Genomic DNA, 27,174 nt, shown 5'->3' on the forward strand with positions numbered 1-27,174 from the left:
AGTGCAAACCTCTTAAGTTCCTAGCAATTAAAGATAGGACTGCGATGTGGTACTATTTAAATACTGAATATCAGTGCTAACTAGCTGAATAAGCTGGTATGAGCTAGCCATGAATATTCAGCAGAGATAACCAGTTATCTCCCTCTATTTGCAGTTAGCCAGTTAAATGCTATTTAAGCGATCAACGCTGACTGGTTAAATCACAATGAATATTGGGGGGGGGGGGGGGGGGGTATGTATATAGGTATGAGTAGTGTTTCTCAGGATACTACTAAGTACAGTGTCTGCCCAACAGCTGTCCTGCATCAATATAAACCACATCCTGTCACACTGTCAATAGCAAGATTTTTTTTCCCCACCTACTGTAGAATCTGTGGCATACAGAACATAACTAGAGTGTTTCCTATTACAGCTTCCCACAGAAAGTGTATTCAAATCTGGTAACACCTCCATAATAGCAACACAAAATCCCTTCACTGCCAGAGACGTTGAAGGACTTTTACTAACAATTAGCTTGTGTTATTTGCCATAGGACTCATTTTATTCCTATAGGCCCTACAGCAGAAAACATGTGCTATTCGTTAGTAAAAGACCCCCTTTGTGAAGTAAATCCTGTGAAGAAGCTTCTCAGAGCCTATGCTACAAACCTTACACAAATATCAATAGCAATACCTTTAAAAAGGAAGCAGCAAATATACACAACAGCAATACCTGTCCCCTTGCAAAAGCCAGACACTGAATCATAATAGATCCCCACACTAACCACACACCAGCAGAATCTCTCACCTTGGTAAAATGAAGAACACAGACAAACCCTCACCAATACACAGAATAAAGGGTCAAAAATTGAAGTGGTCCTGCTGTAGCCTGCTATGAGCCTTTCCCTTCCCCCCTCCCCATCCTTCTTTGTAGGCCAGCAGCAGCCCTACCCTTCCCAATACCCCTCCTCCATCCAGAAGCACACCAGCATTAAACAAAACTTTCTCTTTTCTAGGCACTGCAGTCCATCCTCCACTAAGAAGTCCAGCAACATGGATTATAATTTTTTTTTTAATCTGGGCACTGCAAGAACCTACCAGCATGACACAAACAACAACAACAACAACAACAAAATAAAACAGTTTTATGCATCATGCTGGTAGGCTCTGCACTGCCCAGATTTAATTAAATAAATTTTTAAGCTGTCAGCACAGAGCCTGATCAGCATTTCCCTGCAGAAGTTTACCATAGTGCTCCCCGCTAAGGCCCCGATTGTTGTAGTGGAGAGGAGGCCATGGGAAGAGTAGATTTCACTGTTGGGTGGGGGGAGAAGAGATACCACTGCAGTGTCTGGCTACTGACTCCTGATTTCTCCAGTGGCACTGGACCAGGTGTGGGAGGCAGCTGGCTAAATTTTAAAAGCAGCACAAGCTCCCAAATACCAACTCCCTAGGTCAATTTTACCACAGAGCCATATCCAGTGTGAACTACAGGTGCAGGCAACACTGAGCAGCAGAGGCTAGAAGAGCTGCAACTTTAGAGCAGCAGCAGCCACCATAGGGAAGTTGAGGCAAACTACAATGCAGAGCAGACTCAGAACAGTAAACTTGTAGCGGGGGTCCTCGAAGCCTGACTCCAGGCCCAAACAGCAGCACACAAGGCAGGCAAGGAGGGTGCCTGCTGCTTGCTTGTTGGAGGCTAGAGAACTACAACGTACTAGAGGCGCTTTCTTCACATAGCTGAATGTGAGACAACTGGGTTGCCAGGTTTAAAAAATTTTCCCCAGCCAAAATCAGCCCCAAACCGCACAAATTCAAACCCCGCCCCTGACATCAACCCCGCCCCATCATTAACATCCCCGTCTCCGACGTTGCCTCGGGTTCGCCTCCTGCTCTCCTCCTGTTTATTAAACTTCCTTTGGGAGAATGGGAGGTTGTCTAGCGATGAGGGAGGGGCTGGATAGGGATGCATTCCCGGGTGAAGCAGACGGTGTGTGGTGCGGGAGAGATGGCGACCGCGGTGTCCATGAGAGGGATGGAGGAGACCGAGGAGAGAGTCCCATAGCCTGACTCATTCCCCTCTGGCCCAGCTCCATGTGGTACATTTGCTTCCAGACTGCTTTCCCTCTCCCTCTGCTGTGACACACTAACACCCCAATTATTTATTTTATTTGTAACACTTATACCCCCCGCACTTTCCCCACTTATTAGCAGGTTCAATGCGGCTTATGTAGTCCTTCCTCCCAGTCCCACTGATCTAATATACTCACTACCAGGCTCCCATGCTGGAGGAGGGGGAAATCAGCGGCTCCGATTCGGACATAGCAGATGTGATGCAGCATCAGCAACGCGATTCGGAGCAAGGAGATAGCCTTTACTGGCGGTAACGTAGAGGCGTGCTTTCTCCAGGTCCTGAAGTGCTCCAAGTCTGGGGGGGCGCGGCCACTGTTGCAGGCATTTAAGAGAAGTCTGCAGCCCGCCTTCACGGGGCTTCTATTGGTCCAAATTGGACCAATAGAAGCCCCGCGGAGGTGGGCTGCAGGCTGAAGAGGGGAGGGAAATTAGGGAATGCATTGCTGGGCTAATCTAGACCAATATTGAAAGAGGAAGAGTAAGTTTTAATAACTGCCAGAGCCCCTCATACACTGCATTAAGATTACTCCTTGTCAAAATCTCTGCTACTAAGCTCCTGCAGGAGAGATTTTGCTTAGTATTTGTAAAGCAATGGGCCAAGAACCAGGGTTCAAAATGGCCACCGATAGCCCCCTGTAACCGTAAGCATGTCTTTTTCCATTGCCTCAGGTACTTGGGGGGCCAATGCAGAAAACCCTCACAGTAGAACTACAGCTCTTCAATGAAGTTAGTGTTCTGAAACTACCACGGCATGCTATAAGTCAGTTTCCCAACACACAATATACATACCCCAAGGGGTACATAGCAACTGGCAGATCTGATCTTTTATTCTCTTCTTTCATTAGCAGCAAATTGGAGCAGGCACAGAAGCTACACGAGACACATACAGGACGGTCGCTGTAGCGAGACACCTTCAGGGGTATGCTGTAGGATTGTAAGCCCCTCTCACCTTTATGCAGAGTATTATTGGCCCTGACAGTGGACCTGTATTAGACTAATATGCATTTCTCTGATTCTAAGGAAAGCAGAGACTATGTTTAAAGGCCTTGGCATGAACAGGGTTGAAAGATGATAATGTTGTGGGGGGGGGGGGGGGGTAGAAGCCTCCTAACGTTGATGACCCTGACCTATAAGCTGCCATTGAGAGGTAATTATAAGAGTGTCTCTTGCTGTTTCTTTGGGGGGGGGGGGGGGGGGGAGCCCTCCAGCTCCAGGGAAACAGTAAAAGGGACTTGACAATGGAAAGCATAAGCCAGAGCTCAACATGATTACAAACACTAGTCAAAAGGTAGAAAATGTAATTTTCTATGTCATGATTAGAAAGTCAGTTTTTGAAATGCATATCTACCAGAGCTGATTTTATACATGGGCGTAAACAAAAAAAATATCTATCTATATATATCTATATATATATAATAAATGTCTGCATCTGTCCATCCAACCCATGCCACAAGCGGCTGCCCCAATACCTGACTTAACACATCCCTGATATTTAATACACCCATATTTCCCTGGTGTGTAATATACCTCCATTCCCCTGACCCCACTCCCAGTCAGACAGGAAAGTCATCAGGGCAGGGGGCTTAGGTTGGGCTATGCTGCCCTGAATCTGGTGAAAAATATGGTAACTGCACAGTGTAAGCCTCATTAACATCCATTTACATGCAAGGTGCAGTTATGTCTTCCACATAAGTTAATACCCATGCTCAACTCCTCTGCATTGCTCAGCCGGTAATGTCTGGTGGTAACTGCATGTAGGACATTTTATGTGAATACCAATGTGATGTCTTGTGTATGTCCAGCAGCACTATAAAATTAGTATTAAACCATCCCAAGAGAAACACAGGCCAGTTATTTTTAAATATAATACAAACCACTATTTTCTTGACAGTTTCTTTGCCCTCCCGCACTGTAGTCTAACCCTCCCAGTCCAGAACCCACATATTTAACAATATACCTGTGTTAACCAAGAACTATGATTAGGAGTAACCAGGTGAATTAAAAAATTAAAACAAAAAAGACCTGCAGTATTTCAGGTATCTTTACTAGGTCAACCATCAACTCAACTATGAATTTTTCCCAAGTACTGAAAACAGGATTACAAATTATATACATTCATATATGAATTAGTTTCATGTTTCAAAACATAAGCTTACAATCTTAATAGGTGAATTGACTTGACCATCATATCAGTCTGGTATAATGGTAGGTTTTCCACCTGCTATCAAAATGAAATCTCTCTTCAGGTGACAGACTAAAGCCAACAGAAGGCTATTGAAACCTATAATGGTATTCCAGCCCCATCCCTTCGTCCTCACTAGGATGCAACATGACTTCTGGGCTCTGGTGAGTTTTGTCAATGAAGCATCACAGAATACACAGGATCATTAACACGGAGCTACCAAATTTTGCTGTAATCATTGTTGGGCAATCTCAGGATGTCCCACCAAGATTTTGAGTAGCTATAGTTAAAAATAGAGACTTATGCTGGAAAACACAAACCCACCCTACCTACACAGCTACAGCTACTGGGAAGAGTATAGTTTATCTGACCAGAACAGAAAACAAGTTTTTGTTTTTTTTTTAGGAGGTATCAAAAGAAATTGATAAACTAAGTCTCAATTGATATTGCAAAAGCTCAAAGCTATTGCCTTCATGATAAAAATGCTATTGGTTTGGTTGCAGATTATGTTAATCATGTACAAATATACCATATGTTAAAAGAACAGTAGTGGTCAGACTACCTGCAAATACACTATTTATACATTCTTTAACCTGTTTAGTATAAGAAATTAAGCACATACAGATCTTGAATATCCAGTTCTGTCCATAATGCATTTCCTCTGAAAGCAAAAGCAAGATGCTGGCAGCTGAAAGCAGGTCAGAGTAAATTGGAAGGAAGACCAGCGATCCCAAACTTAGCAAATCACTTCCACCAGCACCACCATGCCTTCCTTTTCAAAGAAAAGCTTGAAACTATTTCATTTTGGCAAATGTTTTCTGAACTTTGGCATCAATTTGATGGACAAGACACCAATAGCAGCCCTGACTAAAAATTTTAGCAAACTCAGCCATTTCCAAGCGGTTTCATTGTGTTTACTTTGGTCCTTATGTCAGTTTCTGTTAACTAAAGGAGTTAATCACATTGAGATCTAAGCAGGAACTGCACAGAAGTCTTCCATCTTTCATAGGTTACGCTGCCATACAGGTCTGGCTTAGCAGGAAACTTCCATGGATTTTGGAGCAGACTGTTCAGGGCTCTGGCCTGAGCTTGGAGTGCTGTCAGTGTGGGAGCGGCTCCGGGTGCCATCTGCAGTGTGGGAGCGGCTCCTGGTGCCCTCTCCGGTGTGGGAGCGGCTCCGGTTGCCCTCAAGAGAAGTCACGCTGGATCCAGAAGCTGTGCGAGACCTCATGAGTCGAGTCATGCTGGCAGAAGGCACTGCAAAGAATTCAGAGCTTGACACCTCTCCCATCAAAAACCAGTACAGTTCAGTTATTACTAAGAAGAGTGACAAAATTAGCAAGAATCCTTTTCAAATTCATCAGTACAAAAAAAGGAAAGACATCTGAATCACAAAAGCTACTATTTATGAATGTACTTTGCGTGGGCCGACTAAAAGTATAAAAGGAGGTCTACAGATGAACCTCATTTCCTTTTCACAGCCAAAATCCCAATGACGTATCCCAGAGGAGGCCAAGTCCCTTAATCTTTCAACAGATATTTATATAAATTCTATAATATATGAAGTATGTGAAGATGAAACAATTACACTAAATTTCAAGATGACCAACATACTATATAGAGTTGAGTGGTATTTCAGAAAATGATGAATATTACATAGGATATAGTTGTGTGGAGGAGTGGCCTAGTGGTTAGGGTGGTGGACTTTGGTCCTGGGGAACTGAGTTCAATTCCCAGCACAGGCAGCTCCTTGTGACTCTGGGCAAGTCACTTAACCCTCCATTGCCTGCCGCATTGAGCCTGCCATGAGTGGGAAAGCGCGGGGTACAAATGTACCAAAAAAAAAAAAAAAAAAAATACATTCTGTGATGAGTAAGCTGTCTTGGGCACTTCTCTGTGCTCTATCACACTAATGGCCAGGATAAGCAGGGGCTTTAATGTGTGGATACCTGTGTGGGAAGAAAATCCTGGTAAGGATCCCCCACATAAAGGGGACAGGCTAAAAAGCAGCCCAGAAGTGTAAGCTTGACTTGAACCCATGGGGGAGGGGGGAGGGGGGAATCCGAGCTACAAACCCATAGGGAAGGAGGAGATCAGGTACTCCCAATAGTCCTCAGTGCATGGGAAAGTACAGAGCAAGGAAGTCTGGGTAAGCATAGGGTGTGTCACAGGGCAAGCACATTCCAGAAACATCCTATCCAGCATATAGAACTCAGGCTTACAAGATGAGGAGTAGTGGAAGGAGCTGCCTATTGCAGAGCTCACTAGGGAAAAAGAAACCTATTTAGAAATGCTGTTTTAAGAAGCTTTGGGAAAGAATGCCTTGTAATTTGGCAATGCTGGATATTTAAAGAGGTACTATATAGTTCTCATTTAGAAGAATGTTAGAAGCTGAGAAAGAAAACATTTGGCTAATTTTCCTTTTTAATAGCCTGGTGTTGAGGATGGTGTGTGTGAGAGAGATCTGGAAATTGAGGACATTATACAGTCCCCAAGACAAATGTGAGCTTGCTGAAGAACAGTCAACTTGTCTTGATCATTCACCCTGAGCATACCAGCATCTAGTTTTATGACTACCCTGTCTTGTAGCCTTTTTCTGCTAAACCTGAGCCGAGTCCTTTCCTTTATTCCTTCAGCTCTGAAGGGCTGGTGACAGGTGCCTAGAATATATCCCCTGAGCCCCAAGGTGGCCCTAGGCCAACCCAAGAAAATACCCCATTGATTTTACAATTATCATCCTGAAAATATACTGGTCGAAGAAGCTCCAAGGACCTGTATATTTTATGGGGACCTACGGCCACCAAGAAAAGGCCTCTACCCATCCTTGGTCTAATCTTGCTCTGGCAGAATCTGTGCCAGTTCCTAGACAAACTCAAAATGAAGTATACTTACTATAGCCCATGCCCTGGACAAAATACTTGAAGGCTTCTGTAAGCTTGGCAGGCTGAAATACAAAAGGATTATATTATTGTACCACAGGTGCACACACACAACTGAGCTTGGCAAAATACCTTTATCCTAGTACTGACTGTCTGGCCTTCAAGTTTATTAAAGACTTTCTAACCTGCCAAATTTGTGTCTAGGTGACTTACAATCTAGAGGGGATAGAAAAACAGGCCTTGGAAGTATCTGGTATCCAGATAACTATCTGGGTAAACTTAGGACTGCTTCCACACTACCCTGGCACTAACCAGATAGTGTCACTGAATACCTGGGTATGATCCAGTGAGTGGCACTTATCTGGATAAGGATATGGAGCTCATGTAGAAAAAAGGGGAGGGGGGAGAATATAAAAAGGCAAAAAGTCCACCTACGGAGTAGAATCAAACTAAAAGGTAGATCAAAGTAATAACACGTAATAGTTATTTTATTAAATTCTTCAGAGAATTCTTAAATGAGTGGAGGACATCATATATGATAACCAGGTCATAAGACCTCTTATAGCACAAACTATTTCAGATCAAGACCATTAGATGGTTTCAAATTATCTGTACCGCCACTCAGTGGACTCAAGTCATAGAACCAAATACCAATGTGTAGAAAAACTCAAAACTACTTCACCATAGTAATACAAAACACAGTGATAATCTAGTGTCCTTCATATGCAAAAAAAAAAAAAAAATCCAACAAAAAAATGAAAAGACACTTATCTGAATTGAACCAGTACCGGAAACCAAGCCCACACCTAATTACTACTACTATTTACTACTATTTAGCATTTCTATAGCGCTACAAGGCGTACGCAGCACTGCACAAACATAGAAGAAAGACAGTCCCTGCTCAAAGAGGTTCCCCGTGGCTTGACAGCACTGAGAAGCTAGGGTCAATAGAGCAGATCTCATATACAGACGTGCCATGGGCGTAATGAACTGTGGAGGCCATGCACCCCAAGAGTCTCAACATCTGCTGAGCTTGACTTGCTGAGATGCTCGAACCTTGGACACCAGGGACAAAAGGTTGTCTGCCTGGGTATCAGGAAGATAGGCTCGAACTGTTCTCGTGCCTACAAAAGGGGTTTAGAGTGGCGTTTAAGCAGCACTAATGCGCCTGCTTCTGGGGCTGTGTTGCTCCTTCAAATACAAAACATCGCAGCTTCAACTGGTGTCCCAATGTCTGTAACTCAACACAATTTGAGGGCTTAAATTTCCTCCACTCATTTAAGAATTCTCTGAAGAAAATTTCAATAAAACTGCTATTACATAAGTTATCACTTTATGACCTACCTTTTTGCTGTTTGGTTCGGCTCAACAGGTGATGACACTAGCATTTTACACTGCTGAAGGGTCTACATCTGATAAGGACATTGTCCTTAAGATCTTTAGTGCTGGTCCAAAACTATGGATTTTTCACCTCCTCCCCTCCCTCTTGCAGAGCTGTAACTTCTCTTGCTGGTACATACAACCAAACAGCATCTATTCACTTGATAGTGTGATTGTAGGACAATGTGAAAAGCATATCTCTTTATGAAACCATACCTGTACAACTTGAGGAAACCCTCCACAATCAGCCATCTACAAGAATGGGAACAGTTATAATTAGATGCACAATTGCTCTGTGAGAAAAGTGCTGATAGCCAACATCTTGTTAAATTATCTTAAGCAGAAACTGATCAGTTCAGTCTGCAAACCTTAGTATGCTTTGAAAATGTACACTTTGTCAAATTCTTAGGGCCAATTATATCCAGAACCTCCCACAGGCCCAACATAAGAACCTAAGTACCTGCAACACAACAAAATCAAAGATCGTAATGGACACACCCCAACTCTCCTTCTTCCTCTCTAATGCTCCCCCAGTGTATCTACCATACATGAACCTTATTCTACCACTATTACACCTTGTATTTGTTCATACCAGAACTGGCGAACGCCGTTACGGTACTACGTAAGCCACATTGAGCCTACAAATAGGTGGGAAAATGTGGGATACAAATGTAGCACATAAACCTTGTAGAGTCACTGGAATGCTAAAGCCAGGACCACAGACTACAAAATATCTATCAGTTATCAGTGTGGTGGTGGTGTGACCAAGTTTGCTCGAGTGACAGTCCAGCCATCTTGCAGTGGTTTTCAGTGTGATGCATCCCCAAAGCAGCCAAACAGTAACTCCAATATAAACAGGCTCCAGTTGGCCGTACAGAATGATGCTGTAGATCATTTGGGGAGATGACACTCTTCCAGCCCAATGCCTGGGATGGTTTTAAAAAGTGTGTGAGGGAAAGAAGAGGGCAACATTTAGGTTGCTTGATGTATGTAAGTATGGCTAAAAAAAAAAACAAGTTAAAGGTACAGAGGAGTGCACTTGTCTCCAAGCTATATTCTGTAGCAGTTGCTATAGTGCATGGGTTCATTTATCCATTTCAAAACAGTAGCAGAGTGAAGCCTCTGCTCTTGCATCTTCCCCTCCCCACAGTTAGCAATACCCCAGGAAAAAGAGGGCAAGACCTCGGTTCATTTTATATGATTAATTTCACTGTATGACACAAGGATGCGTCTATGCATAGCATGTTCCCGTGAAGACACTTGCATTTTTGTTGTGTACTAAGGGCATCATACTTGGGGTACCTTTGTATATCTTCTCCATAAAAAAGCTATAAGAAAACCATTTGAAGGCCATGAGAATACATGCCTACAGCTCAACATGCTGCACTGTTATCCCACAAGGGGGAAAAAAATAGATGACATCTACACCTTCACACCTATATATAGTTTTAAGGAATGTACTGTATATGGAGGACACGTACTGATGCTTTAAGTAAAAAATCTAAGCTCAATTTAAAATTTGGCAACATTGCATCTGACAGCCTAAAATCCATTGCATGTTACTCAGTGTGCTTTGCACTTGACTGAAGCTCAACACCAGAAGGCTGATGACACAATGCATACACCCAATACAAATTTCCTTTCCACATCATTTCAGTTTGCTAGGTCATACCTTTAGGAGTGTGGTCTTGGTGGGGTCCAGCTTTGAATTGCACTCAACCTGTTTTGAGCACACATACAATGTTAATTTTCCACATTTCACCTATTCATGCCTTGAAGAGTCAGATCATCAAGAGCTTAATATTTACACAGATTTATGCAAACAAATTCTGGTGTTTCTCTGTTTCTCTCAGTCTCCGAGTTCTAATACAGGCTGGGAGCTGAAATTCTCATAATAGTACTGAAAATCAAAGTTTCTGAAATCCAGAATATTACAATTTTAGGCACAGAAAGGATTTAGATTAAGCATTTTCAGTTTTCTGTCACTAAATTCAAAACTACATGTTAGGGGATTTTGAAAAGTGGTGCACTTAAAAGCACTGATTAACTTGCCACCAAAAGGCAATTTTGGTTCAAAAGTAACTAATAGGATTTTGTTAGTAAATGCAAAAGTTTTATTTTGGTTGTGACCAAGAGATGGTCAGATCTTGTGACAGCGTTTCACTAGTTTGCCTTTATATAAAGTTAAAGGTTGATTTTATAAGCTTTTGAACACCCAGATGCACAGTAAAGTCTGTAAAAGGGGCAACCATCTTTATTGCTGGTCTACATACTATATTGTATCATTAAAGCAGTTAGTAGAGATTTCAAGGTACTGAAATGGTCCCCTTAACTAGTAATGTTTTTGATAGTAACATCTTATCACAGGGGTGGGCAACCTCGGTCCTCTAAGGCTGCAACTATCAGGTTTCCAGGATTTCCAATAAATATGAGATTTGCATGCACTGCTTCTACTGCATGCAAAGAGATCTCATACATACACATTCCCTGGGGAAATCTCAAAAACCCAACTAGTTTGTGGCCCTTGAGGACTGAGGTTGCACACACCTGCTAACATGTGGACCCTTGCTATAGGAGATTTGCCATTTTGGAAACAGCATCCTTTAGAGATATCATTTATTTCCCTTCCTTCAGACATGATACTTGATGGCAACAAGTACACTGGTAGTGAGAACCTAGGTATGTATTAAGGTAGTTTTAACTGCAAGGTATCACATTGGAAAAGTATGGAAAAAAGCATAGGTCATCGCTCAAAACTCCTAGGCTCTTATGGAAAGAAATGCAATGTTCATTTACAGTAATGAACATTTTATATGAAGTCCTCCATAACTGCACAGAGAAACACTACTCAAATCAGACCAGCGTTTCCCAAGCCAGTCCTAGAGTCTGCCCTAGTCTAGTTTTCAAGCTATCCAAAATGCACGCGAATAAGATTTGCATGCCAATATCTGCATATTCATTGGGGATATCCTAAAACGGCACTGGCTAACAGTCTTCCTGCAATGCCTTGACAAACACTGAACTCAGTGGTTCCCAAACCTGGTCCTGGAGGCACCCCAGCCAGTCAGGTTTTCAGGATATCCACAATGAATATTCATGAAAGATTTCCATGCACTGCATGCTACTCTTCATATGAATGTTCATTGTGGATATCCTGAAAACCTGACTGGCTGGGGTATCTTCAGGATCAGGTTTGGGAACCACTGACTGAACGGAATGAAATGTGTAGCAGGACTTTGGTTCACTGCCATTTAGTGCTTACTGTAGTGGTCATGACTGTATCCCTGAGGGGTAAATTAGTCTGCTTCTGCCTGTGTTCATTAATCAGATACAGAGTTTCAAGCACCCATGATGCGCTTACACTTTATGCTAGCATGCCGCCAGGCAGGAACTCCACAAAGGCCTGCGTCGGGGCCTTCTCTCTACTGCATCTCATTTGCTGATGCAACTTCCTGTTTTTGAAGGCAGTGTGGGACACAGTAGAAAGAAGACCCCAAAGCAGGCCTGTGTGGAGTTCCTGCTGGGCAGCGATAATAGCATGAAGTGCAAGCACTATGGTGTAGAGGGTAAGGGTATGATACATACCTGTAGCAGGTGTTCTCCGAGGACAGCAGGCTGATTGTTCTCACGACTGGGTGACGTCCGCGGCAGCCCCCACCAACCGGAAAGAAGCTTCGCGGGACGGTCGGCACGCAGGGCACGCCCACCGCGCATGCGCGGCCGTCTTCCCGCCCGTGCGCGACCGCTCCCGCCAGTTGAATGACTAGCAAAAGATGAAACACACAACTCCAAAGGGGAGGAGGGAGGGTAGGTGAGAACAATCAGCCTGCTGTCCTCGGAGAACACCTGCTACAGGTATGTATCATACCCTTTCTCCGAGGACAAGCAGGCTGCTTGTTCTCACGACTGGGGTATCCCTAGCTCTCAGGCTCACTCAAAACAAGAACCCAGGTCAATGGAACCTCGCAACGGCGAGGAAACAACAGAAATTGACCTACGAAGAACAACTAACTGAGAGTGCAGCCTGACCAGAATAAATTCGGGTCCTGGAGGGTGGAGTTGGATTTACACCCCAAACAGATTCTGCAGCACCGACTGCCCGAACCGACTGTCGCGTCGGGTATCCTGCTGGAGGCAGTAATGTGATGTGAATGTGTGGACAGATGACCACGTCGCAGCCTTGCAAATCTCTTCAATAGTGGCTGACTTCAAGTGGGCCACTGACGCTGCCATGGCTCTAACACTATGAGCCGTGACATGACCCTCAAGAGTCAGCCCAGCCTGGGCGTAAGTGAAGGAAATGCAATCTGCTAGCCAATTAGAGATGGTGCGTTTCCCGACAGCGACCCCTAGCCTGTTAGGGTCGAAAGACATAAACAATTGGGCGGACTGTCTGTTGGGCTGTGTCTGCTCCAAGTAGAAGGCCAATGCTCTCTTGCAGTCCAATGTGTGCAACTGACGTTCAGCAGGGCGGGTATGCGGCCTGGGGAAGAATGTTGGCAAGACAATTGACTGGTTAAGATGGAACTCCGACACCACCTTCGGCAGGAACTTTGGGTGGGTGCGGAGCACTACTCTGTTGTGATGAAATTTGGTATATGGAGCATGAGCTACTAGGGCTTGAAGCTCACTGACTCTACGAGCTGAAGTAACTGCCACCAAGAAAATGACCTTCCAGGTCAAGTACTTCAGATGGCAGGTATTCAGTGGCTCAAAAGGAGGTTTCATCAGCTGGGTGAGGACGACGTTGAGATCCCATGACACAGTAGGAGGCTTGATAGGGGGCTTTGACAAAAGCAAGCCTCTCATGAATCGAACGACTAAAGGCTCTCCAGAGATGGCTTTACCTTTCACACGATAATGGTAAGCACTAATCGCACTAAGGTGATTCCTTACTGAGTTGGTCTTGAGGCCAGACTCTGATAAGTGCAGAAGGTATTCAAGCAGGTTCTGTGCAGGGCAAGAACGAGGTTCTAGGGCCTTGCTCTCACACCACACGACAAACCTCCTCCACTTGAAAAAGTAACTCTTTTTAGTGGAATCCTTCCTAGAGGCAAGTAAGACCCGGGAGACACCCTCAGACAGACCCAACGCAGTGAAGTCTACGCCCTCAACATCCAGGCCGTGAGAGCCAGAGACTGAAGGTTGGGGTGCAGTAACGCTCCGTCGTTCTGCGAAATGAGAGTCGGAAAACACTCCAATCTCCACGGTTCTTCTGAGGACAACTCCAGAAGAAGAGGGAACCAGATCTGACGGGGCCAAAAGGGCGCTATCAGAATCATGGTGCCGCGGTCTTGCTTGAGCTTCAGTAAGGTCTTCCCCACCAAAGGTATGGGAGGATAAGCATACAGGAGGCCGGTCCCCCAATGAAGGAGAAAGGCGTCTGACGCTAGCCTGCCGTGTGTCTGAAGTCTGGAACAGAACAGAGGCAGCTTGTGGTTGGTCTGAGAGGCGAAAAGGTCCACCGAGGGGGTGCCCCACGCTCGGAAGATCTTGCGTACCACTCTGGCATGGAGCGACCACTCGTGCGGTTGCATGACTCTGCTCAGTCTGTCGGCCAGACTGTTTACGCCTGCCAGGTACGTGGCTTGGAGGAGCATGCCGAACCGACACGCCCAACGCCACATCCCGACGGCCTCCTGGCACAGGGGGCGAGATCCGGTGCCCCCCTGCTTGTTGACGTAATACATTGCAACCTGATTGTCTGTCCGAATTTGGATAATTTGGCAGGACAGCCGATCTCTGAAAGCCTTCAGTGCGTTCCAGATCGCTCGGAGCTCCAGGAGGTTGATCTGCAGATCCTTTTCCTGGAGGGACCACAGACCCTGGGTGTGAAGCCCATCGACATGGGCTCCCCACCCCAGGCGAGATGCATCCGTCGTCAGCACTTTCACGGGCTGCGGAATTTGGAATGGACGTCCCAGGGTCAAATTGGTCCGGATGGTCCACCAGAGCAGTGAAGTGCGGCAACTGGTGGAGAGGCGGATGACATCTTCTAGATTCCCGGTGGCTTGGAACCACTGGGAAGCTAGGGTCCATTGAGCAGATCTCATGTGAAGACGAGCCATGGGAGTCACATGAACTGTGGAGGCCATATGACCCAGAAGTCTCAACATCTGCCGAGCTGTGATCTGCTGAGACGCTCTGGTCTGCGAAGCCAGGGCCAAGAGGTTGGTGGCCCTCGCTTCGGGAAGGTAGGCCTGAGCCGTCTGGGAATTCAGCAGCGCTCCTATGAATTCCAGAGACTGAGTTGGCTGGAGATGGGACTTTGGGTAATTTATCACAAACCCCAGCAGCTCCAGAAGTTGAATAGTGCACTGCATGGACCGGAGGGCTCCTGCCTCCGAGGTGTTCTTGACCAGCCAATCGTCGAGATATGGGAACACGTGCACTCCCAGCTTGCGTAGGTAGGCCGCTACCACCACGAGGCACTTGGTAAACACTCGTGGGGCAGAGGCGAGCCCAAAGGGCAGCACACAATACTGAAAGTGCCGTACGCCCAGGCGGAATCTGAGATACTGTCTGTGAGCTGGCAGTATCGGTATGTGAGTATATGCGTCCTTTAAATCCAGGGAACATAGCCAATCGTTTTTCTGAATCATTGGCAGAAGGGTGCCCAAGGAAAGCATCCTGAACTTTTCTTTGACCAGGAATTTGTTCAGGCCTCTCAGGTCTAGGATGGGACGCATCCCCCTGTTTTCTTTTCCACAAGGAAGTACCTGGAATAGAATCCCTGCCCTTCCTGCCCGGGTGGTACGGGCTCGACCGCATTGGCGCTGAGAAGGGCGGAGAGTTCCTCTGCAAGTACCTGCTTGTGATGGGAGCTGAAAGACTGAGCTCCCGGGGGACAATTTGGAGGCAGGGAGGCCAAATTCAGGGCGTATCCGCACCGCACTATTTGGAGAACCCACTGGTCGGAGGTTATGAGAGGCCACCTTTGGTGAAAGAATTTTAACCTCCCTCCGACCGGCAGATCGTCCGGTACGGACACTTGTAGGGCGGCTATGTTCCCGTGGATCCAGTCAAAAGCCCGTCCCCGGCTTTTGCTGTGGAGGCGCAGGGGGCTGCTTAGGCGCACGCTGTTGACGAGAACGAGCGCGCTGGGGCTGTCCCTGTGCCTGACGAGGCCTTCGGGCCGGCTGGTTGTACCTACGCTTCGCAAAAGAATAGGGTGCAGCCTGCCGGGCCCGGGAAAAACGTCCACCTGTGGAGGTGGATGCTGAAGGCGCCCGGTGGGAGAGCTTGTCGAGAGCGGTTTCCCGCTGATGCAGTTGGTCCACCATCTGCTCGACCTTCTCACCGAAAATGTTATCCCCCCGGCAAGGGACGTCAGCCAGTCTCTGCTGGGTGCGGTTGTCCAGGTCAGAGGCACGCAGCCATGAGAGCCTGCGCATCACTATACCTTGGGCCGCAGCACGAGATGCCACGTCACAGGTGTCAAAAATACCCCTGGACAGGAACTTTCTGCACGCCTTCAGCTGCCTGACCACCTCCTGATAAGGCCTGGACTGCTCCGGCGGGAGCTTCTCGACCAGGTCCGCCAGCTGTTGCACATTGGTCCGCATGTGGATGCTCATATAGAGCAGGTATGACTGGATGCGGGTCACGAGCATGGAGGATTGGTAGGCCTTCCTCCCAAACGAGTCCAGAGTGCGAGACTCCCGCCCCGGGGGCGCCGAGGCGGTATCCCTCGAACTCCGTGCCCTCTTGAGAGCAGAATCCACGACCGCTGAGTCATGGGGCAATTGGGGCCGCATGAGCTCTGGGTCAGAGTGGATCCTGTACTGGGACTCTGCTTTCTTGGGAATGGTGGGGTTAGTTAATGGTCGCACCCAGTTCCGGAGCAGCGTCTCCTTCAGGACATTGTGCAGCGGCACCGTGGAGGACTCTCTAGGTGGTGATGGATAGTCGAGGACCTCGAGCATCTCGGCCCTCGGCTCTTCCACAGAGACCACGGGGAAGGGAATGCTGATAGACATATCCCGCACAAAGGAGGCAAAGGAGAGACTCTCAGGAGGTGAGAGCTTCCTCTCCGGTGAAGGCGTGGGGTCCGAGGGCAGGCCCGTAGACTCCTCTGAGGAGAAATATCTAGGGTCCTCCTCTTCCCCCCACGAGTCCTCATCCTCGGTATCGGACATTAGCTCATGTAGCTGAGTCCTGTACCGGGCCCGGCTCGACGTCGAGGCACCGAGGTCTCGGTGTCGTCGAGCGGTGGACTCCCGCGCCGGCGGGGATGGAGCTTCCTCCATCGACGTCGACGGGGACTCCACCTGCGTGGCGGTCGAGACCGGCACCGCAAGCGGCGGCGGTGTCGACAGCCCCGGCGCCGGGCTAGAGCTCGCCGGCGCCGAGGGCGCAAGCACCCCCGGCGCCGGCACAGCCTGGCGCATCAGCCCTTCCAGGATCCCCGGAAGGATGGCTCTGAGGCACTCGTCCAGGCCCGCTGCCGGGAAAGGCGGTGGGGCCGGTAAGGGTGTCGGTGCCGGAAGCTGCTGGGGGCCAGGAGACGGCACCGAGGTGCCGGAACCCCGACGCGTCGGTACCTCCACAACCGACGGAGACCTCTCCTCACGACGATGACGCTTTGGCGTCGTCTCCTCTCCGACATCGGGATGCACCGAAGGCGACCGGTGACGACGCTTCTTGTCTTTCTTCCGATGCACGTCACCGGCGCCGGAGGGCATGGAGGAGGAGGAGGTCGATCCCCCTCGGTCTCGAGGTACCGGGTCAGACAGGGTTCGGTCCCGCGGCCCAAGAGCTGAGGGCGTGACCGGGGCCGACTGCCCACGCGGCCTCTCACCCCCACTCTCACCGGAGGACCGGCGGGCCGACGGGACCTGTTCTCCTGGGGTCGCTGCCATCGGTGCCGATGTCTCGGGCATCGATACCGGTACCGAAGGGCCGGGCGTCGATACCGATGCCTTCGAGGTCGACGTCGAGGGGCCGGCGCAAGTTCCAAAAAGACGGTCCCGCAGAACTTGCCTCGCAACCTGAGTCCGTTTCCGGAGACCGAGACACAAAGAACACGACTTGAGATTGTGCTCCGGCCCGAGGCACTGGAGGCACCAAGCGTGGGTGTCGGTCTGCGAGATCGGCCAGCCGCAGCGACCACACTTTTTAAATCCACTCGGGACCTTCGAGGACATCGACGGAAAAATCGCGTCGGCGAAGTCAAAGTCGTCAATGGTGGCTAAAATCACACCACGAAAAACAAACGACCGAGCGGCCACTAGGCCGCAACGTGGCGTCCCCGCTGGAAGCGAGGGAAAAAAGGGAGCGCGTGTCCCACACGCGCAGGGTTTCTTTTTTTTTTTTTTTAAAAAGGAAACCGGGCGGTAACTAAAACCGATAAAGTCAGAAAAAAGCACGATCAGCGTATACGCGATCGAACGATCCGGCGGCTGAACAGAGAGAGCGCAAAACACGACTCTCTCCAGGCGCGGAAAAAAAGGAACTGGCGGGAGCGGTCGCGCACGGGCGGGAAGACGGCCGCGCATGCGCGGTGGGCGTGCCCTGCGTGCCGACCGTCCCGCGAAGCTTCTTTCCGGTTGGTGGGGGCTGCCGCGGACGTCACCCAGTCGTGAGAACAAGCAGCCTGCTTGTCCTCGGAGAAAGGAAGATACATGGTGGAACTGTGGGAGGGGAGAGCGGTGTTTGACATGCAGGGAGAGGGGAGGTTGGGAGGGAAGGGAGAGAGGAGCTGGGCATGTAAGGTGCTGGAGGGAAGGGACAGAAGTGCTGTGCAGGGGGAGCAGGAGGGAAGATGGAGAGGTGTTGCACAAGCAAGGAGGCTGGACCAAAGGGAGAGAGGTTGGGTTAGAGAGAAGGGAGAGAGATGCTGGACCAAGGAGATAAAAGAAAGAGGTCAAATGCTGAACCCACAGTGGGAGAATGAACCAGATGCATAAGGGGGAGGGAAGAGCAGCTGGTTGGGGTGGGGTCAGAGAGGCGAAAGACATATTGGGGTGGGGGTGGGAGAGGGAGAAAGGGGACATAGGGAGGTATAGAGAAACAGAGGGGAGATTATGGGCACTGGGTTGGAGCATGGGGACAGGGACACAGGTGAGATGTATTGATGATGGATGCGGGGATACGCTGGACAAGGAAATATAGGGACAGATGGACGATGAACATGGAGAGAGAAGACGTGTCAAATGGAAAGGAAAGACAGAGATAAGCAGAAACCAGAGACTGGGACAAATACGATTTGAAAAAAAAAAACAAACGGAACAAAAAAGTATTTTTATTTTCTATTTTGTAATTAGAATATGTCAGATTGTCTTGCCAGAGCTGGTGTTAGATATGAGTAGTGCCCAGGGCAGAAATCTGGGAGAGGACCCCAAAGCCCATTACCAAGCTGTGACATCAACTTCTGGCAGGCCTGGGGCTCTCTCTGGCCAGAAAGCCAAGCACAATTGCTTTCATTGCACCCCTCTGACACTATCCCTGGCATGTGCTATCTTTATATTTTGCAAAGGAGGAAATGCCTTTCTTCCTTGTTTCTCTAAGGTTTGGCTTCAGTTTAATTTATATTTTGATAGTTTGCGGTCAAATTCTGCATTTGTATGTGACCGAGGTATTCTGTCACCATTAAGTTTCTATGTAGCACTTATAGTAATTTGGCTAGTTCAGTTTTCTCGATAGATGTTAAAGGCCTCACTTTAATATTTATGGTGCTACCTTTCATAAGCAGGATCCTTGTTTTGGAAGCTAGTGCTGACATGGTAGAACTGCTCTAGATTCCGAGCAACTGCTTGTTTATAGATTTTTATAAATTACTTTACAATATGTTTATTATTGAGATTACACTAGAAACCAAAATTTCTTTGTATGGTGAGTTTTATGGGGAAATGTCCTTGCTCTGCATCCATTGTTGGTGGAGGGCCAGGAGGATCTCCTGATGTGAAATGTATTTGGCTTCAACACCTTATGTGTTGGAGGACCATAGCTCAATGGGTGCTGAAGAGTGCAGTCTTATACTTCCCTTAGCTCTCAACTGGCCTGCATTGCTACCCTCACTGCAGTTATTGAGATTGAGGTAGAAGAAGTATGGGATATGGGGGTAAGGACAGAGCATTACCTGTTGGCCTACCCAAAATCTGCCTTCTGGTTATGCCACTGGTCAACTGGGCTTATATATATAGCGATCAAAACAGTCAAGATATCACTATATCTAACTTTTTAGGTAAGTGTAAAAGTTGTTTCCATGGTAGGAATAAATGATTGAAGATGACTTGGAGCTGTGGTCTGAAATGAGGTGGCTCATTATGAAACCGAATAGGCTATAACTGAGTCTTGGTGAATTCTCTGATATGCCTCTCATTGGTTTACTTTGGGTTTAGGGTAATTTGTTAGTTTTATATCAAGGATACAAGTGGGCATATACTCTTTTTTCCACTAGTTCTTTGAGATATATATTTAATAGTGGTTTTATTTACCCTTTTCTTTCCCCAGTTAATAGGGAGAAATTAATGAGAGAAATTCAGAAAATTTTGAACTAGGTTGTGGTAACCAGCAGGGCTGCTCCCTCTCCAATACTTTTTGTGCTAGTAATTGGACCATTGGCACAGCAGATTTGGGATCACGCACAGATTACTGGTCTTCAGGCTAATGGGACACAATATTTTGTTTACTCTGCCTAGTCCTCAGGGATTGTTGGAGGGGGCTGTATGGGAATTGGAGTATGGGATGGTTTCTGGATTCTACATCAATATGACAATCTGAGGTTTTAAAATGTCAGCATTCTTCCAGATATAGATGGGCCAGGAACCAATTTGTATGATCTTAATTATGGTCCCCTGTTGAAGGCATTATATTGAGATTTAGGGAATTGGGACAGGTTGTGCCTTTCATGGTTGGGGAGAATTGAGGCGATTAAAATAATGGCCTTGACAGTTATATCTTTTCTCCTCTTTGCAGATTGTGGTTCCAGATAAGTTGCTTGCCAGAGCACAACAACAATTTTCTTATTTTATCTTGGCTGGTAAGCATACTAGGGTGGCAAGGGGGGGGGGGGGAAAGGTTATTTGGTTAAGTAGAATGGAGGGTGGCTTAGCGGTACTCAACGTTAGGTGTTACTTAACAAGCTGCTCTAATTGCTGGCTGTGTTGACTTGGCCAGTCCAAGACATTAAGCAATGGGTGGCGGATCAGAACAGGGGAGGATGACAATCCTTTGATGTATTTGCCACAGCAGCCTGTGGGGGGGGGGGGGGGGGGGGGGGAGGACCTAGGAAGAGGGGTAGGGGTACTCAATAGGGATACAACTATGAGGGTGTTGGGGAAACTAGGGTAGTATTATTGTAGGGTTGGGTGTATTTGGTACAACCTGTTGAGATATAATATAGAGTTTTGCCTGGAAAGAGATTAGGTGTTATTCAGATGAGAAATTTGGGGGGGGGGGGTGAAATCCTTTGGGGAGATGCACTATACAGCTTATTGTCTTAATATATGTTTCCTTATCTGCAGGTTATGCATTATTAGTCTCAGTGCTTTTTTTTGTAGAAAAAAAGGTGCCGGAAAAAGATCTATTAAGAAGATCCAAGATGGCCGCTAAGCACTTGTGACTGGCTGCACGCTCAGATTCCTATTACCAATATGCCTAAACGGAGAGGGAAAAGTACTGCCCGAACTACCCCTTTACCTCCCTCGATTTCGGGACCGATGGATCGGTTCTTGAGCCTGCAGGGGACTGCGGTACAGGTCGGGACTAGACCCTTGATGGGCGCTGCTAATTTAGAGGAGTCGACGGCGTCCCTCGGGTTGGATACAACTCTGAGCCCCGATCATAGAGCTCCGCCCCCGCAACCGCCGTTCACGAGTTCGCCGCTCCAGGGAGAGCAGGGGCCGACGCAAGAAAGCGCTGAGACCCCGTTTGCTCTGGGGAATCGATTTCAACTTGATGGGAGTAGGCGAACAGGATCGACTGAAGTAACGGGGGAAGAAGACGCTGGAAGAGAGCAAGAGGAGGAGCAGGAGGACATATTTTCAGCAGAGCTAACCAACAAACCAACAGAGGTAACTTTAGATTCCCTCTGGGAGTTAATGTCCCAGTTGGGGAAAGTATTTATTTCCCAAACAACTAAAGGGGCTCAGAAACTTAAAGCTCTAGAGCAAAAAGTGGTAGAAATTGACAATTCTCAGCAAGCTTTGGTAACTCGCATGGATAAATTAGAACAAGAATCAAAAAAGACAGAAAATCTTCAGATGATCATGGTTAAAGATATTTCTAACCTAAGATTGAAAGCTGAAACATATGAAAATCATATGAGAAACCTTAACTTGCGATTTGTAAATTTCCCAAGAGTTCAAATGATTCAACCATACGATATGTTGAAAAGATATTGCGGGAAAACTTGGGAATTCCTCAGGACAATATTCCACCTTTCACTAAAGTTTACTACCTACCCAATAAACAAGATATTCAGCAAAATCAACAGGAACAGAGACTTGAAAATTTATCACAATTTCTAGAGACATCAGATACTGAAATAGCCACAGCGGCCACTTTGGTGGCAACTGTGGCTTTACCACATGATAAACAGTGGTTGTTCTCAATGTTTTTTAAGCATAGGGAAACCCTGTTTTTGGGTTTAAAAATTTCCTTGTTTCCTGATCTCTCTAGAGAGACTCAACGTAAGCGAAAACAGTTCCTTATTATGAGACCAGCAATTCAACAGTTGGGAGGTGTTTTCTTTCTGAGATACCCATGCAAATGTGTTGTTAGGATTGACTCTGTTAAATATGTCTTTTTAGATCCTTCTCAGCTCTCGGCCTTTATAGCGTCCAAAAGAACATCTAGTAGCCTTAGAGAAAGTTAGCACTCTCTTCACAAGTACTTGATTTCCTTTTTTTGTATTTTGTATTTCCTAATCTCCTCATATATTAGGATCTTGGATCTCCTTATTGTTAGGACTTGAGTATTGTATCAGAAAATATTTTCTTTAACATAATGTTTTTTTTTTTTTTCTTATTGTTTCTTTCCTATGATATAATGCTATCCGTCAAGTTATATCTTGAATAATTGTTTGTAAAAATTTATAAATAAATAAATAAAAAAAAAAAAAAAAAAGGTGCCGGTACTTATTGTGGGTGGAGTCACCACATGACTCCACCCCTATTATAACCACACCCACATTAGCCACACCCCTTATACCAGCCATAGCGCATATAAACATAGTAACATGGTTGATGACGGCAGAAAAAGACCTGCACAGTCCATCCAGTCTGCCCAACAAGATTACTCATATGTGCTACTTTTTGTGTATACCTTACTTTGATTTGTACCTGTGCTCTTCAGGGCACAGACCGTGACATCATTGAAAATATTATACTAGTATAGGAGAAAAAAATGTAATTTTTTTTTCATTATAAATAATTTCTGTAAGCTGTTACAGTTCCAGTATACCCAGTGCAAAATAAGACAGCAAATGTAAATTCTCAAATTGGACATATTCCAGACACTAAAATGAAAATAAAATGATTTTTTCTACCTTTGTTGTCTGGTGACTGTTTTTCTGATCATGCTGGCTCAGTATCTGATTCTGCTGCTATCTGTCCTCTTAACTCCGTTTCCAGGGCTTCCTTTCCATTTAGTTCTTTACTTTCCGCCTTTCTTCTTCATTTCTTGCCCTACATCCGTACGTAAAAGCTGGGTCCTCCGCAGACTTGACTGTCCAGTGGATCCAGCTTCTGCCTATTTTCTACATCCATGTGCAGATTTTCTCCTCTCTTCCTTTTCCCTCATCTCATCTCCTTCCTCACTCTCTTCCCTCGCCTCCATCCATGTCCAGCCTTATTCTCCCCCTGCCCTCCACTCCATCCACCCATGTCCAGCAACCCTCCTCTCCCCCTGCACCCTCCAGCCACCCATGCCATGCCCAGTGATTTTCCTCCCTCCCCTGCCCATGTCCAGCATGTATCCTCTCCCCCTGCCCTCCCCTCCACGTCCAGCACTTCTCTCGCCCCTCCCCTCCATGCCCAGCATGTCGCCTCCCTCCCCTGCCCTCCCCTCATCCATGGCCAGCAATTCTCCTTTCTCCTCTGCCCATGTCCAGCATGTGTCCTCTCCCCCTGCCCTCCCCCTCCATGTCCAGCGATTCTGCCCTCCCCCTGCCCTCCCTTCATCCATGCCCAGCAATTCTCCTCCCTCCCCTGCCCATGGCAGCATGTCTCCTCTACCCCATGCCCTGCCCTCCATGCCCAGCAATTCTCCTCTCTCCCCTGCCCAGCAATTCTCTCTCCTCTGCCCTGCATGTCCGACATGTCCCCTCTCTCCCCTGCCCTCCCCTCTCCAAATCGCGATGAACCAGCCGGCGGTGAAGACAGCGGTACTCACTGACGCAGGCACGCAGAAGACGCAGGGCGCGTGCAAGTAGGTCCGTCTTCTCCTCTGATCTCCCATTGCTTCCCTCTCAGTGCGTCCCGCCCTCGAAGGCTGAGAGGGAAGCAACGCGAGATCAGAGGAGAAGACGAACCTACTTGCGCGTGCCCTGCGTTTTCTGCGTCAGTGAGTACCGCTGTCTTCACCGCCGGCCGGTTCGTCGTGACTTGGAGAGGGGAGGGGAGAGCAGGGGAGAGAGGGGACATGTCGGACATGCAGGGCAGGGGAGAGAGAGTTGCTGGCATGGAGGGGAGGGCGGGGAATCGCGACCGGAAAAATTAAATGGACGGGAGCGGGACCTGAAAAAAAAGGTGCCGGTACGCCGTACCGCCGCGTATAGGCACAAAAAAAGCACTGATTAGTCTACGTCAAAGGCACTGTCTGAGCTGTGGCAGCATAAGAGGCATGCCTCTAAGCACAAGTGCCAGAGAGACCATTTCTAAAATTTACAGTCTCTTAATGTGAGGGGTGCATGGAGACCTAAGTATATGAAGGACTGGGAGAAAGATCTGGGGAGGCCCTTGCAAAATGTGAGTGGGAAGTGATTTGGAGACAGGTGGGGAGGCTGGGAACATCTGCATTGGATTGTTGAGAATGGGTATAAGGTTCTCCTGTGTTGGTATTACATCCAAATGCACTTCTGTAGAGTATATGGTTAAGGGACACGGGGAACCTAATTTCACACATGGTAGGGATGTCCGTGTGCTGTTTCACAGCTGATTTGGAATAGAGTGTTCTTTGTTTTCATGGGCAATATCTCCTACCATGGAAAAGGTGCTATTGAATCTTCCTGTTTTAGGGCTGATGGCGAAGATGCTTCGATACAGTTGGGAAGGGCATAAGCAGGTCAGGGGCAATCATGAAGGATGCATAGATCTGGGTGCCCAGATTTGGGCAACCTATATAGAATCTGAGGGTGCAGCATGGGGGCACATCACCAAGTGATGCACATTTATAGAACAAGATCAGCAACCCATGTCACCACCATTTACACCTGCCACCGACATGGTGTAAAATGGCCACACCTAAATAGTATTCTAACTAGAAATTCCAGCACTCCAATGCAGTTATATAGCAACTTTGGTATGCCTAAATGGAAGCACAAATTTATAGAGCCACCCCCAGTGAGCCACATTTATGAAAGAAGAAATGTGCTACTAGATGTCACTGTAGGAGGGTACTTATGTGCTTATAACAGGGCATGTAGTTTATAAAAGCACAAAGTTACCCCACTATACGATCTCCATGGCTAGTCCCTTTAAAGTCTTAAAATTAAATCAGATCTTTTTACCCAGTTAACTGACTTGAAAAACACTATTGAATTCTAAAATAAAATTAGTTTCAAATCAATAAGCAGTTTTAAAACAGCCCGAGTTTGAATCCCACATACCACAGCATCAACAGCAGGGGAACTGTCGCCAACCACCAGCAGTGAGGGGCATCTGAAAGACAGCCAGACAGAAAATGTTAACGGGTCACACAGAAGCCTCAGTATCATGTCTTGAGATGGGTTATGTAGACTAATCCACTGCGAGTCATATGCTATATTCTTCCTCTTGGATCTATACAAGATGCTTCTGTAGCCTTCATAGGCGCACACAAACTCAGGGTGCACCCGGACATCTTCAGCTTGGAAAGACCGCCAGCTTCCTTTAACCACAATGGATTAACTTGTTAGCTAGTAGCAATTAACCTAAAATCAATTTCCATGCAGCTGTGCTCCCCACAACACTCCTTAGATAATGCCAGTCCTACACACTTCAAGTATCCCATAACACCCAGGTAGGGTCTTGCCAGATAGCCCAGGCTGACACCTCTGCATGATGTCTTAAGAAAATATGTTAACCCAACAGTTAACTTCAAAAGGTATGCATGACTTGCCAGAAATGGCGATCGCCATTACGGCATAATGTAAGCCACATTGAGCCTGCAAAAAGGTGGGAAAATGTGGGATACAAATGCAACAAATAAATAAATAAAATATTGTCAAAAATAAAATCATCAAGATACACACAAATCCCAACCTTCCTCCAGCATGGCTCAAGGCCTATGAATGACAGCATAAGGCTCCAATCTACATACAAGTCAGAGAAGCTAAAAAGAACAGATCCATACTTACTGCAGAGTGACTGTGCTTGACCCTGGAAATGGACGTTCAATATCCAGATCTCGTCGGCTAGAAAAAGATTCAGAAAACCTATTTAGGACAAGTCTAGAATCCTTGCCTCTACAAAGTACCTAGATAATTGGACAAGAGCTTTGAGAGCAATTTAAATCTTCCTCGAAGCTCTAATTCTTTCAAGGATTATGGTGGGGCAACAAATGGGTGTAAACCCACAGAGGCCACTTTCTGTAGCTATTATACTCTACAGTCTCCCACTGTTTTAATCTGGGAAGGACATAACATGAGAAACATCTGTGACAAACATGGCTTCAAAACTAATTTGGTCTTTCCAGAAGTGTGCTCAAAAATTCAAAATAGAGTATTCCAAAGTATCCTTGTGCAAGAGTTTAAAGTTTTAGAGTGAGTCAGCTGCTTGATGTACCCTGAGATTGTAGTATATTCCTTTACCTTAAACCATGGTGCTCTGGGTCAACTTCTCACAACAGGTGCTGTGAAGCTCTACCCCAGAAAGATTAATGGGTGTTCCAGTTGTATGTAAAAGGACTTTGAGCCTTCTCACTGGGCCACCTTGCTGGGTTTTTGAAAGGCTAGTGATGAGAAAACACTTCCTCTTGATTTGTACTAAATAGCATGCATTCTTGGGCTTTAAGGTGGATCAAGTTAAAGTGGGTTTTGTTTTGTTTTTTTGCTTGTAATTTCTCCCACTATCATCTTGGAATTCTAAATATTTTAGGATTTTTGCTGTATTCAGTTGACTTCAATTTCTGTATTTCCTTTGGTCTGCCATCTGGCTCAGTTTTGGCTTCTTTATTAACTTTTCAAATTGATTTCCTGGGGTGGGCCAGTTAACACTGCTTTGTTAGTTCACCCCTTGTTCCAAGTCAGTTTGTCTTGTTATTTTTCTATGAAGAACTCAGGTTTTCTACGAGGCCAAAGTCTGCATTGACTTCCTTAACCAAACATTTGGTACAGAATCCAAGAGCTGGGCCCTGAGGCATTTGACAACTCTTGGCACCCCATTTCAGTCTAAAAACTGCTGACAGTTCAATTAAAAATAATAAAATAAAGGCAGATACTTGATTTCCCAGTTAACTGTAGGGCTTACATGGACAAGTC

General features: G+C 46.7%; 1 protein-coding gene across 2 annotated transcripts in view; it reads right to left on the reverse strand.

The window, feature by feature from the left end:
* Positions 1-4,138: 4,138 nt before the first annotated feature.
* The window catches only part of NDRG1 (N-myc downstream regulated 1), a 154,997-nt gene continuing 131,961 nt past the window's right edge, over positions 4,139-27,174 (reverse strand). For both annotated transcript variants that reach the window (XM_030219403.1, XM_030219410.1), the window contains 6 exons: positions 26,053-26,109; positions 25,324-25,375; positions 10,225-10,272; positions 8,769-8,804; positions 7,186-7,237; positions 4,139-5,550 (listed from right to left, as the gene is read on the reverse strand). In XM_030219403.1, coding sequence (XP_030075263.1) covers positions 5,327-5,550; positions 7,186-7,237; positions 8,769-8,804; positions 10,225-10,272; positions 25,324-25,375; positions 26,053-26,109 — 469 coding nt within the window. In that variant the 3' untranslated portion in view covers positions 4,139-5,326. The remainder of the gene's footprint in view (positions 5,551-7,185; positions 7,238-8,768; positions 8,805-10,224; positions 10,273-25,323; positions 25,376-26,052; positions 26,110-27,174) is intronic.

This window comes from Microcaecilia unicolor, chromosome 1 (genome assembly GCF_901765095.1).
Source record: "Microcaecilia unicolor chromosome 1, aMicUni1.1, whole genome shotgun sequence".
Lineage (NCBI taxonomy): Eukaryota > Metazoa > Chordata > Amphibia > Gymnophiona > Siphonopidae > Microcaecilia > Microcaecilia unicolor.